At 44.2% G+C, this 14,561-nt stretch overlaps 1 protein-coding gene across 1 annotated transcript; it reads right to left on the reverse strand.

Annotated features, from left to right (window-relative positions):
* Positions 1-679: 679 nt before the first annotated feature.
* Positions 680-5,792, reverse strand: LOC137003505 (uncharacterized). Its single transcript, XM_067363691.1, has 2 exons — positions 4,114-5,792; positions 680-802 (listed from the first exon to the last, which is right to left on the reverse strand). Exons 1-2 carry the CDS (start codon positions 5,230-5,232, stop codon positions 800-802), a joined length of 1,122 nt encoding a protein of 373 aa, XP_067219792.1. The 5' UTR covers positions 5,233-5,792; the 3' UTR covers positions 680-799.
* Between the last annotated feature and the right edge of the window lie 8,769 nt (positions 5,793-14,561).

Below are 14,561 nucleotides of genomic sequence, written 5' to 3' on the forward strand. Positions count from 1 at the left end.
CGGTGCTGCTCTGGGGTCCGACCAACCCGCTGGACGATGGCCCGCCGTAGGTCTTCATAGACCAGGAGGTTCTGGACGGGGAGCTGCTGTGCCGCCACCTGAGCTTCTCCTGAGAGGAGCGGGACCAGCCTCATCGACCACTGGTCCCGCGGCCATTTACACGCCTCGGCGGATCTCTCGAAGAGGTCTAAGAAAACTTCTGGATCATCCAGTGGGCCCATCTTATTTAAGGGCAGGTGGACAGGCACAGCGGGCTGTTCGGTGGGCTCCCGGGGAACCTCCCGGTCAATCCAGCTCCGGAACGCCTCGCGGTCCTCCTGCTGGGTCTGAAGAATAGCTTGAAAGCACCGCTCCTGGTCGCCTCTTAACTCCAGCAGGGCCTGTTGTTGTTCGCGGTGCAGGACCGCGAGGGATGCGATGATGTCCGCAAATGTGGCGGAGGACGAAGATTGCATGGCGACGTGCTCCCGTCTTCCTTCCCGGGTTTCGGCACCAGTGTAGTGGACTTAAGCTCGTAGTAAGGGAAGGAAGAGGTCAGGGACGGCGAACAACTGCTGACTGAGTCTTTATTGAGTGTCAACAAAAGGACTGTGCAACGCACAACAAACGAAAATAAACAATCCACAAAGGGCTTCACTCCAGGTTCGGCATACGCTATCCACAAGGGCTTCACTCCACGTTGGGCTTACACTATCCACAAGGGCTTCACTCCACGAACCTTGACTCGACTCAGTCAACAGTTCCCCTCTCTCTCCCACACTCCAGCTTCTCACGGCATTTTGTCCTGTCTCCGCGCCAATCACTGGAATGAGAAACAGGTGTTCGTGATTTGTATTCAACCCACTCACTTACCACGCGTCTCCCGCTATTCTCTCCGGTTGCAGACCTCGCTGAACCACGCCCCCCTCGCCACATACCCCCACCGCCCGACTCAGGCCGGGGAGCCGTCCGGCCTGCAGCCCCCCCCCCCCCATTTCTGGAGAGGAAATCGGCCACAGCCATCCGAACACCCGGCCTGTGGACCACCTTGAACTTAAAAGGCTGTAGAGCCAGATACCAACGAGTGATCCGCGCGTTGGTATCCTTCATGCGGTGGAGCCACTGCAGGGGAGCATGGTCCGAACAGAGAGTGAATTCCCGTCCCAGGAGATAATAGCGGAGGGTGAGGACGGCCCACCTGATAGCCAGACACTCTTTTTCTACGGTACTGTACTTAGCTTCTCTCTTAGAGAGCTTACGGCTAATGTACAGTACCGGCCGCTCCTCACCCTCTATCTCCTGGGACAGGACAGCACCCAGCCCCCTGTCCGACGCGTCAGTCTGCAACAGAAAAGGGAGAGAAAAGTCAGGAGAGTGAAGCAGTGGCCCACCACACAGAGCAGCCTTTACTTGGGTGAAGGCCTGCTGGCACAGCTCCGTCCACTGGACCGTATCTGGAGCATCCTTTTTAGTTAGATCAGTCAACGAGCTGGTGAGGGCCGAATAGTTAGGTACAAACCTTCTGTAGTATCCCGCCAGCCCGAGGAACTGTCTAACCTCCTTTTTGGTCTTGGGGCGCGGACAGGTCGCAATCGCTGCCGTCTTGTCAATTTGGGGACGCACCTGCCCATGCCCCAAGTGGAAGCCCAGATACTTTACCTCCACGCGCCCAATTGCACACTTCTTCGGGTTGGCCGTGAGCCCAGCCCCTCTCAGCGATCTCAGGACGGCTCTCACATGCTGCATATGCCGCTGCCAATCGTTACTATAGATAATAATATCATCTAGGTAGGCAGCCGCATACACAGCATGGGGCCGGAGAATCTTATCCATGAGTCGCTGAAAGGTAGCCGGTGCCCCGAACAGCCCGAACGGAAGCGTAACGAATTGGTGTAATCCGAACGGCGTCGTGAAAGCTGTCTTTTCTTTGGATAAAGGCGACAAGGGGATCTGCCAGTACCCTTTCGTTAAGTCCAGTGTCGAATAAAATCGAGTCGCACCTAGCCGGTCAAGCAATTCGTCCACCCGCGGCATTGGATACGCGTCGAATTTCGACACTGCATTCACCCTGCGATAATCCACGCAGAAACGAACCGAGCCGTCGGTCTTAGGAACCAAAACTATCGGGCTCGCCCAGTTACTGCTGGACTCTTCTATTACTCCCATTTTCAGCATTGCCTCTAATTCGTCCTGAACTACTTTTTTCTTGTGTTCAGGTAACCTATACGGCCGGCTGCGAATCACCACGCCCGGCTCCGTCTCGACATGGTGCTGAATGAGGTTGGTACGTCCCGGCAGGGGAGAGAACACGTCTGCAAATTCGGATTGCAATTTAGATAAATCAGTGAGCTGGGAGGGCGAGAGGTGATCTCCTCCCGGGGTCAGAGCGAGGGATTGCGTTTTTATATTCGCCTCTGGCCCGAGATCATCCTCTCCGCTAATCACCGTCGCCAGCATCACTGACTCTGCCTCATTCCATTTTTTCAGTAGGTTGAGGTGATAAATTTGACGGGCCCCCCTCCTGTCGGATCGTACCACCTCATAATCGAGCTCGCCCACTTGCCGTGTGACCTCAAAGGGTCCTTGCCACTTTGCAAGTAATTTCGAATTTGAAGTAGGGAGTAATACAAGCACTTTCTCTCCCGGTGCAAATTTGCGTAAGTTAGACCGTCTGTTATACAGCTGGCTCTGTCTGTGCTGGGCTTGTAGCAAATTCTCCATTGATAGCCGCCCCAAAGTGTGGAGTTTTGCTCTCAAGTCCAGCACATACTGAATTTCATTTTTGGCCTGAGATGGTCCGTCCTCCCAAGTCTCCCTGAGGACATCCAGCACCCCACGGGGCTGGCGACCAAAGAGAAGCTCGAAGGGGGAAAACCCCGTGGAGGCTTGCGGGACCTCTCGCACTGCGAATAACAGAGGTTCTAACCACTTATCCCAATTTTTGGCGTCCTCTTGAACGAACTTACGAATCATGGATTTAAGCGTGCGATTAAAACGTTCGACCAGCCCGTCCGTTTGTGGGTGAAAGACGCTGGTACGAACTGATTTAATGCCCAATAATTCGTACAGTTCGCGTAACGTGCGTGACATAAACGCCGTGCCTTGATCAGTGAGGATTTCTTTTGGAATCCCCACTCGGGAGATTAAACGAAACAGTGCATCCGCAACACTTTTAGCGGAAATGTTGCGGAGAGCCACTGCTTCAGGATATCGCGTTGCATAATCAACAATGACTAACGCAAAGCGATGTCCCCTTGCTGATCGTTCTAATGGCCCGATGAGGTCCATACCAATTCTCTCGAAGGGGACCTGCATTAATGGAAGTGGGCGCAATGGCGCTTTTGGGGTGGCCGGTGGGTTCACCAACTGGCATTCACGACAAGACGCGCACCACCTGCGTACATTCTCGTGAATGCCCGGCCAGAAAAACCGGGTCATGAGACGATTTAGTGTTGCTGCCTGTCCCAAATGCCCCGCCATCGGATTAGAATGAGCCGCGTGGAAAAGCATTTCCCTACGGCTCTTTGGCACTAATAACTGGGTTGTATCTTCTTTTGTCTGAGTGTCTTGGGTCACTCGATACAACCTATCTTTTATAATCGCAAAATATGGGTAAGCAAGCGGACGTCCCGGCTGGAGAGGCTGACCATCAATCATAGAGACCCTATCAAATGCATGTTTTAATGTCTCATCTTGAGACTGCTCCAGGGGAAAATCATCGCGTTCCGGAAGAATTAGTCTTCCGGCTTCACTCAGATCCCCTGCAGCAGAACTCTCCGGTCTCTGATCAGTCTCTCCCACCTGTACTCGCGCTTGCTCACCCCGCGTTCTTTTCTCCCAAGAGGCATCCGAGCACAAACATCCCAATAATTGCTTAAACGCAGGCCAATCCGTCCCCAAAATTATCGGATGCCGGAGGTGCGGGTTAACTGCCACCTCAACACTATGCTTTTGTCCCCTAAATTTAATTATGACGGACATTACAGGATATCTTACCACATCCCCGTGCACACATCGAACCCCAACCACGCGGCCTGTATCCAATGCCCCAGATGAAATCAGGCTTTGATGGACAGAGGTTTGGTTACAGCCCGAGTCCACCAAAGCCTGATAGGTACCCCCCTTGATACTCACAGGTATTTGGTACCCGCCAGCCTGACCAGGGGCGGCCTGTGGATCGTCGGGGACCCGGATCACCGTCCCGACCTCCATGACCGGACATTTATCCACAAAATGATCCGGATCCCCACACCGCCAACAGGCCGGCCCAGACCTGCCCGCCGCTCCAGTGGCAGAGAGTGGGCTGAATAGATGGCGCGGAGAGAGGGGAGAAGCAGGAGCGGGGTCCGTCCCGGCAGCAGGGAGTCCCGCCCCCCGGGGCGGGGCTCTGGGTCCGTAGGAAGGTGCCTGTCCCGTTCCGCCCCGCCCTCGGGGCGGAACACGAGGTGGGCCGGGCGGACGAGACCTAGGAAGAGGGACAGGTCTAGAGAGAGAGGGGGACAAAAGAGAGGGAGAGAGAGAGGCAGCTGGAAGGGGTTCGCCGCCCCCTTGGCACGCCACCAGATGATCCTCCGCCAGTTGGATGGCTGAGTCCAGCGACGTGGGGCGGTGGCACTGGACCCACTCGGCCGTCTTTTTCGGGAGCCGAGTGATGAATTGCTCCAGCACCACGCGATCGACGACCAGGTCCACGTCGCTTCCCTCAGCCAGCAACCATTTGCGGCACGAGTCCCGGAGCTGCTGGGCCAACGTGAAGGGTCGGCCGGACTCACCCAGGTCGAGGGAGCGGAAACGCTGTCGGTGCTGCTCTGGAGTCCGACCAACCCGCTGGACGATGGCCCGCCGTAGGTCTTCATAGACCAGGAGGTTCTGGACGGGGAGCTGCTGTGCCGCCACCTGAGCTTCTCCTGAGAGGAGCGGGACCAGCCTCATCGACCACTGGTCCCGCGGCCATTTACACGCCTCGGCGGATCTCTCGAAGAGGTCTAAGAAAACTTCTGGATCATCCAGTGGGCCCATCTTATTTAAGGGCAGGTGGACAGGCACAGCGGGCTGTTCGGTGGGCTCCCGGGGAACCTCCCGGTCAATCCAGCTCCGGAACGCCTCGCGGTCCTCCTGCTGGGTCTGAAGAATAGCTTGAAAGCACCGCTCCTGGTCGCCTCTTAACTCCAGCAGGGCCTGTTGTTGTTCGCGGTGCAGGACCGCGAGGGATGCGATGATGTCCGCAAATGTGGCGGAGGACGAAGATTGCATGGCGACGTGCTCCCGTCTTCCTTCCCGGGTTTCGGCACCAGTGTAGTGGACTTAAGCTCGTAGTAAGGGAAGGAAGAGGTCAGGGACGGCGAACAACTGCTGACTGAGTCTTTATTGAGTGTCAACAAAAGGACTGTGCAACGCACAACAAACGGAAATAAACAATCCACAAAGGGCTTCACTCCAGGTTCGGCATACGCTATCCACAAGGGCTTCACTCCACGTTGGGCTTACACTATCCACAAGGGCTTCACTCCACGAACCTTGACTCGACTCAGTCAACAGTTCCCCTCTCTCTCCCACACTCCAGCTTCTCACGGCATTTTGTCCTGTCTCCGCGCCAATCACTGGAATGAGAAACAGGTGTTCGTGATTTGTATTCAACCCACTCACTTACCACGCGTCTCCCGCTATTCTCTCCGGTTGCAGACCTCGCTGAACCACGCCCCCCTCGCCACAATAGGTATTATTGCATTTGTAATTCATTTTAACCTGTAGGGGGAGCTTCGCAAATCTTACTGAGTTCCACTTTAAAGCATTTATCAAAAATAAATACTAACAACAAAACTACAAGTGTGTTCTCTGTTGATTCATTTGATTAGAAATTCAGCTGTAGAAACACAAATAATAAATTAAAATACATGTTTTTCATGGTCTTTAATCATGCTATCTTAATGGTTCTGTAATCGTCTTTAAAAGTTCTTTAATGACAAGTTTAGGTGTATAATGACGGGTTTCACCTTAAAAAGGTAAATAAATAAATTAATGTACTGCAATCATTGAATCAATGAACTTTATAGATCTTGCCTCTCATTTACATCTGGCCAAAGAATTTAATCGACATCTCAGCATATAATATAAAATATTATTTTCACGAGTCGTGGGGGGAAAAAAAGTTGCATCTGTAAAAATGCTGGATCCATCCTTGTCCACAAGCCTCTTCCATCACTTGAACAAGACTTACTTGGTTGTAAGGGCTGTGATCATATGCCTTCCATCTCCAAGAGAAGAATATGCTGGAAGGAACATCATCCTGAAATGTGTGTGATGCTCAAACCACTCTTGGACCAGTGCTGAATGGTGAAAGTGGACATTGTCCCACACAACTACACAATTTCACTCAGTTTGCTCCTGATCTCCCAGAAAGTGGATATCACTGAGAGGGTTTAAACAATTTAGAAGCCTTTCTGTGTCGTGCGGCCCAAGACAGCGTTGTGTGCCACAACACCAGAGGATGGAGCACTTGTGGTCCAGGGACACTGATGTGGAACGATGCTTATATTGGGCTGAACTCTCTCTTCAGCGTCTCTAAAGGAAAGACCATCATTTATGACATTGTAAATTAGGTTGGCTCTGATTTCATGTGAACTCGTCTGTACCCTATCCTTCTACCTCTCCTCCCTCCTCTTATACTTTCTTTTCCCTCTGTCCAGGTCTTTCTTGCTCTTTCCACTAATACCACTGCCTTCCACTCTATCTCCCTCGTCTCTTTACATCTTCAAATCTTCTTGCTCCATCTCCTTTTCCTACCATCTATTCCTTTCCCCTCATCTCTTTCTCTTCCAGTGTTCCTCTCCCTCTCAATATTCTCTTTCCTCTCCAAAACCTCTCACTCTTAAATCTCTTCCTTTTCATATTCTTCTTCTTTTGTTGTTGTTTTTCTTTTCTCCTTTGATAGCTTTTATAATTGAAAACAATTAAACAATTAGGAAGTGTTTCCTGTGTATTATTAACTCAGCAGATATTTATTTGAGGCTAATTGAGATCATTCCAAGTGCAACTGAGAATTTAACAAATAAGTTTTGTTTGTTGTGTTTGGAAAAATGGTGCACAAATGATTGTGATTCTTGTAAAACCAATAAAAAGCGCTGTAATTGTTTTCACCTGATATATTAAAGTTTTGGTTGGCTGTATACTGTGAAAACATCTGGGAATTTTTCAAAATTGTGGCATGTGGCTTATTTGAATCAACAAGATGCTACTTGGCATACTGGAGGGGATCTGTGTATAATTCAAGATTCAAGTGTCCCATTTCTCCCGAACTGTAGAAGACCATTGATTCCTCACTCTGAGCAGAAGCAGGTTTTTGTACAGTGTTCTTGTGTTTCCTGTGACTGTGGGCCTCAGAGCACAGTAATACAGAGCAGAGTCTGATACTGCAGCAGAGGAGATGATCAGATCCACATGGTTTTCTTTTTCTTTTCTGATTTCAGTAGTGAATCTGGAATCTACATAAGACTTCTCAGGTTTTTTTGCACTGTCTGAGATGAGCACAAGGAATTGAGGAGCTGATCCGGGATACTGACGGTACCAGAGAAGATAATATGCAGATGAATAACTGCAGGATAATGTAACACCTGAACCCTCAACAGCGAACTCCTCTGTTTTGGTTGGTTTAATTTCATTTCCATATGTTGCATCTGCAAAAGTAAATAAATTGAATCATTTTAGATGTATCAGCATAACGTACAGTATACTGTACAATGTAAAGAAATAGACATTTTACACTTTTAATTTTGAGCAGAAATTAGCAATTCTGGCTGCTCAGAATACACAGATGCAATACTCAAAAGACTTTAATACTTACATACAAATGCAGAAAGCAGAATAAAAGAATGGAGCATCATTGTGTTTGTTCCTTATGTTCTGTTGAACAGACTTCTCTTACAGACACTTATCAAGATCACATCAGATGTCAAAGCTTTAAACCCTCCCTCCTCCAGAGATCTAAATGAAAGAGCAGATCAGATCTGTTTCATAGTCCACAGTGTCATCACTATTCATATGCTGTAGCTCATAGCACCCTCTTGGTTACTTACTAACTTGTACAAGAAAAATGTTCAGAACACAAACAGAATGTGATCTGGATTAATTCCTCAAACTTTGGTTGTTACAGTACTGTAGATCTCATAAACCTGTAATTATCGACAGAGAGGCTTTGTTTAGATGTGAATACAGCACAAATAGAGATACAGTTTATGGTACTAGACACTTTACGGTCCTGTACAGTCACCATAGCTCAGATACAAAAAAGCAAGTTAAATTGTATTTAAAACAACAATTAGTCAGAACATCATAAGAGCACAGTGTGTATGTATTGCATTAATAGAATTAAGTTCATTTTAAAACAAAATTCATAATCTATCATGCCACTGCTGATAGTGTTCACCCTCATATAGTTATAGAGTAAAATCATAAGCTACCTTTAATTCAGATAGATTTATGGAAGGAAATTAGTTGTACACCTTCAGCTGTATCAGGTTTTTGTACAGTGTTCTTGTGTTTCCTGTGACTGTGGGCCTCAGAGCACAGTAATACAGAGCAGAGTCTGACACACGCAGATCCTGGATTGTCAGTGGAAATGATTTTGTAGTTGTGTCGAGATCGCTGCTAAATCTATCCTCAAACTGCTTATCATTCGTACCAAATCTGCCCAGCATGTATTCTGGAAATCCATTCACTTTTTGCTGGTACCAGAACAGATTTGGTGAAACATCAGTGGTTTCATATTGACAGTTGATTGTTACAGCTGCACCTTCAACAGCAGTTTGAACTCCTGGATTTTGTTGAACTCTGTCCAGAGAATCACATCCTGTAATGTATAACATCACTGATGAGGATCTCATATTCATATTAGAAGAATATTACAGCATGATGACTTACCCCAGAAATATGTGATCAAGAAGACTACAATTATTTGCCAGTTTGCCATCACAGAAAATGTTAAATAATACTTTAGATAAAATGAACTTGTTGAAATCTACAGCAGACTCTTGTTTCAGCCTCTCTTTGATAAAGTTGTACTAACACTGTCACATATCAGAGACCTGCAGGAGGAGTCTGACTGAACCACAGTTCCTCAATACTGAACGTCTCCTCCTCCTCGAGGATTCTTTATGTACTTTAACAAAATTGCAGTGCTCTGATGTTTTATCATATGCTGGTTCAAACACTGACTGCTTATTTCAATTCGATGAACTAAACTAATTCTGGACAGAGCGCTTGACATTGTTATTGTACTTGGGTATATTATTAGAAGAAACTTCTAATACTTCTAATACAAACCCGATTCCAAAAAAGTTGGGACACTGTACAAATTGTGAATAAAAAAGGAATGCAATACTTTACAAATCTCATAAATTTATATTTTATTCACAATAGAATATAGATAACATATCAAATGTCGAAAGTGAGACATTTTGAAATGTCATGCCAAATATTGGCTCATTTTGGATTTCATGAGAGCTACAGATTCCAAAAAAGTTGGGACAGGTAGCAATAAGAGGCCGGAAAAGTTAAATGTACATATAAGGAACAGCTGGAGGACCAATTTGCAACTTATAAGGTCAATTGGCAACATGATTGGGTATAAAAAGAGCCTATCAGAGTGGCAGTGTCTCTCAGAAGTCAAGATGGGCAGAGGATCACCAATTCCCCCAATGCTGCAGCGAAAAATAGTGGAGCAATATCAGAAAGGAGTTTCTCAGAGAAAAATTGCAAATAGTTTGAAGTTATCATCATCTACAGTGCATAATATCATCCAAAGATTCAGAGAATCTGGAACAATCTCTGTGCGTAAGGGTCAAGGCCGGAAAACCATACTGGATGCCCGTGATCTTCGGGCCCTTAGACGGCACTGCATCACATACAGGAATGCTACTGTAATGGAAATCACAACATGGGCTCAGGAATACTATCAGAAAACATTGTCGGTGAACACAATCCACCGTGCCATTCGCCGTTGCCGGCTAAAACTCAAAAAAGAAGCCATATCTAAACATGATCCATAAGTGCAGGCGTTTTCTCTGGGCCAAGGCTCATTTAAAATGGACTGTGGCAAAGTGGAAAACTGTTCTGTGGTCAGACGAATCAAAATTTGAAGTTCTTTTTGGAAAACTGGGACGCCATGTCATCCGGACTAAATAGGACAAGGACAACCCAAGTTGTTATCAGCGCTCAGTTCAGAAGCCTGCATCTCTGATGGTATGGGGTTGCATGAGTGCGTGTGGCATGGGCAGCTTACACATCTGGAAAGGCACCATCAATGCTGAAAGGTATATCCAAGTTCTAGAACAACATATGCTCCCATCCAGACGTCGTCTCTTTCAGGGAAGACCTTGCATTTTCCAACATGACAATGCCAGACCACATACTGCATCAATTACAACATCATGGCTGCGTAGAAGGAGGATCCGGGTACTGAAATGGCCAGCCTGCAGTCCAGATCTTTCACCCATAGAAAACATTTGGCGCATCATAAAGAGGAAGATGCGACAAAGAAGACCTAAGACAGCTGAGCAGCTAGAAGCCTGTATTAGTCAAGAATGGGGCAACATTCCTATTCCTAAACTTGAGCAACTTGTCTCCTCAGTCCCCAGGCGTTTGCAGACTGTTATAAAAAGAAGAGGGGATGCCACACAGTGGTAAACATGGCCTTGTCCCGATGTGTTGATGCCATAAAATTTAAAATCAACTTATTTTTCCCTTAAAATGATACATTTTCTCAATTTAAACATTTGATATGTCATCTATGTTGTATTCTGAATAAAATATTGAAATTTGAAACGTCCACATCATTGCATTCTGTTTTTATTCACAATTTGTACAGTGTCCCAACTTTTTTGGAATCGGGTTTGTACTTCTAATACACTTAATTCTCGATTAACTTTGTTATTCTCAACTATTACATATATATTACATATAATCATGCTGCCAGCATCTAACAGGTTTTTACAATGTAATTTTTATTTTTTAATTGTTTTATTTTTTGATATACAGTATGTCCACATCTATTAGGATTGCATGCTTTGCATATTAATAGCAATCAATAAACTGTTATTTTTATCTCTTTTCACTTTTTCTTTCAATTGCCTTTATAACTTGAACTAAATGTCATTTGTAACCACACACAGGTGTTTCCACTGGTGTAATTATATTGTGTGAATTATAGATTGTGGGTTTGATGTGGCTTGAGATCAAAGTGAAAAATGAATTAGAGTTTTTGTACAGCTTCACATAGACTTTGTATCACTGGGCTCCAGCTCTTAGAGCACAATAATAGAGAGCTGAATCTGACAGAGTCACACCATTAATCTTGAGTTCAGTGGATGTTTGAGATGTAGTCGACTGAAAGCGAGGATCAGAGGGGCTCCCACTTGAAGTAGCTGATCGGGCAGGTTTAAATATTAAATACCGAGGTTTACTATTAGGATACTGTCTGTACCAGTGAAGATGAACAACACTGCTGTCTGTTTCATATGAGCAGCTGAGGGTCACAGTCTCGTCTTCCTTATTTATAACAGTTTCTTTATTTGGCCAAATCTTGTCTGCAGTCATCACACCTAAAACAAAGAAAATTTCAGAGAAAGAGTCAAGTTGCATAAAAAAAATATTTCTTACACTGTTTTTCTGCATCACTAGAATGAATAAAGTGGATCATTTTGTACCTGAAGTCAGAAATAAAATCAGAAACAGGTGTTTTTCCATGTTTCTACAGATCTGTTTATGTTCTCTGTGCTCCGATGCTAATGCTTTAGTTCAGAGCTCACAGAAGAGGTGTGTCTTCAGTGTCTTCATCTTTGCTTCATATGCAGGTGATTGGTTGGAAGTGACAGTTTTGAACACAAGAACAAGAGCCTTGAAAGAAAGAAATCAGAGAGTGTGTGATGGGGACCTATATGTGCTGCTTAAAAACCCAGACTCGCCGGCACATTCTGGATCATATAGAACTGCACTAAAAATTTAAACTGAAGAAATAAAAATAATGAAAACAATTTAAATACTGTAGATCTGCTCTGCTTAAGTAGAACTTTACAAAAAAAAAAACACATTATATATTGTTTATTACTCATAGGATTCTCAATTCATGAAATATGAATGTACAGAGTCCTTATAACAGTGGAAGTAATCACATCACATATACTCAGATGCTCACGCAGGGTTTTTGTGTGAGTGTTGAGTGTGTTTGAGTCACAGTGGGCTTCAGAGCACAGTAATACACAGCAGAGTCAGACACACACACATCCTGGATCATCAGAGGAACTGATCTTGATGTGGAGTTCAACGTTGCAGAAAATCTGTCTTTAAATTCATCCTCAGTATTTCCTTGACCAACTGTAAATTCACTCAGAATAAATGCTGGTGATCTGTTTGGTAGCTGTTTGTACCAGAAGAGATATGCAGTTGTAGTTGTGGTAGAATAATTGCACAGGAGAGAAACTTGATCTTGTTCATTTGCAGTCATTTCTCTGTAAGGCTGTTCAACTCTGTCTTGTCCCCAGCACACTGAAGAAAATATTTAACTATTTATAATTTACATATATTACTTTAAGTTAAGTAAAAACAGATACTGAAGTGTGATTGTCTTTCTTACCAAAGTCCTGTGTTGTGAGGAAAAGTGTAATAATAATCAGTTTCTGCATTGCTGAGATAAAGAGATTATTTTAACATATATTCAATGAATGTGTCTCTGTATCTTTACTGAAGCTCTCTGTTTCCTCTCTGCTGCTCTTCTCTTGATATTTCAAGTCTTCAAGCTCTAGGTCCTCACATGGCACACTGCTGATGACACTTTAAGTGATGCTGCCCCCCAGTGGTGAAATTATGTATTTCTAACACATGACCACCTTATGTTTACATTTTGAAGCAGTGGACTTACAGACACACTTTTTGATATAAAGCCTCAGGACCAGATTTACTCACAGCTTACACCAGTGCAAACCCTCTTTTGATGTGAAAAACAATAACAACAAAAGAAAACTACTGTCAGGATTTACTAAAGGCAGTGAAAAATTAGCGATGAAAAGGCATGAACAGTTATTTTTGCGGCTGACCTCATTGCATATGTATTTGTAGGAGTTTTGCTTTCAGATGCAAAATTTAGGTGGGGAGAGTATTTAAATAAACCATGAAACATAATTTACTAAGGTTTGCAGTTGTCAATTTACTGGCATTTGTACTATTATTTAATGCTGAAAAAACATGTATTAGCCCATTTTGTGCTTGAATTGGCTGCGTCTGTGTTCTTTAATTTGTGCGTTGTCAATAAATCACTTTTCACTCCCATCTACACTCTTATGGGATTGCAGTCTCATGCTAATTTGCCCTGTTTAGTAGATAATTGATTTACCATCCAGAAACTTTTCATGCTGTTTGCAATGAGTTGAGGAAAAACAGTAAAATTAATTAAAACGGCACGTGTCACAGTTAAAAACAGAGCAAGCCACAGGTCTTCATCAACACTGAAACAAACTGTGATTTTCTTTATTATCAGAGTAATAATCTTGCACAGCACCATACAGTTGTTGCATAAAATATTGTGGGTAGCAGGTGTATGTTCAAAGTGTAAAAAAAAAAAAAAAAATGAATTAGTTTTTGTACAGCTTCACATAGACTTTATATCACTGGGCTGCTACACGAGCACAAAAGCTGAATCTGACAGAGTCACATCATTATTATTGAAGTTATTGGTTGATTGGGATATCGACACCTGAAACATTAAATACTAAAGTTCTCTGTTAGGATACTGTCTGTTACCAATAAAGTCTGACATAACTAGGGTGACCATACTTTGATTACCGAAAACCAGGACACTCGGCCCGGCAATGAGATACTCAAATGATACTCAAAGTTTACTCAAAGATGCCTTATATTTTCAACAAATTTAAAGTATGCCTCCTCTGTATGGATAGAAAATTGTTATATTACAAAATACTATCCATAACCAAAGACACAAATTCAGATAGGCTTCTCAGAGGTTACTCAACATGTTTTATTATGACAAGTTTCAAAAATAAAGAATAAAATAATGATAGAAATAATGTCTGTTCTGTTTTAGAAAAATAACTAAAAAAAAAAAAAAAAAAAAATACCTCTGCTATATTAGCAATCCAAATTTAACAAAAATAGCTCTCACAAACTTACAAAAACTAACAAAAAATATATCTTTAGTTTTTGTAACACCTGCGTCGATTGACAGGCACTGATGATATACTAATATCTATAGGCCAATAGGTTCGGCTCAGAAGGCATAAATTAAACAGCTTAACTTCGTAAGGAAATAAATCTGTATTGAAAATAAATTGATTCTTTGTAGTGAATAAAATTAAAGTAAAAGAAAGAAATTATTTAACAGTATTCACAGTTTCAATTGAATGACAGGTCGTAATGACAAAGAAACAATATGCAATACATGGATTATGTATGGACTATGGGGGCGGATTCGTGCCATTGATTACCAACCAAAGGAAACAGTCGTGTACTTTTTACGTGTGAGAAGGGGTACGTCGCAACACAGACGCGTGAGACCAACGCCGGAGAAAGGGTACGTC

This window comes from Chanodichthys erythropterus, chromosome 16 (genome assembly GCF_024489055.1).
Source record: "Chanodichthys erythropterus isolate Z2021 chromosome 16, ASM2448905v1, whole genome shotgun sequence".
NCBI lineage: Eukaryota > Metazoa > Chordata > Actinopteri > Cypriniformes > Xenocyprididae > Chanodichthys > Chanodichthys erythropterus.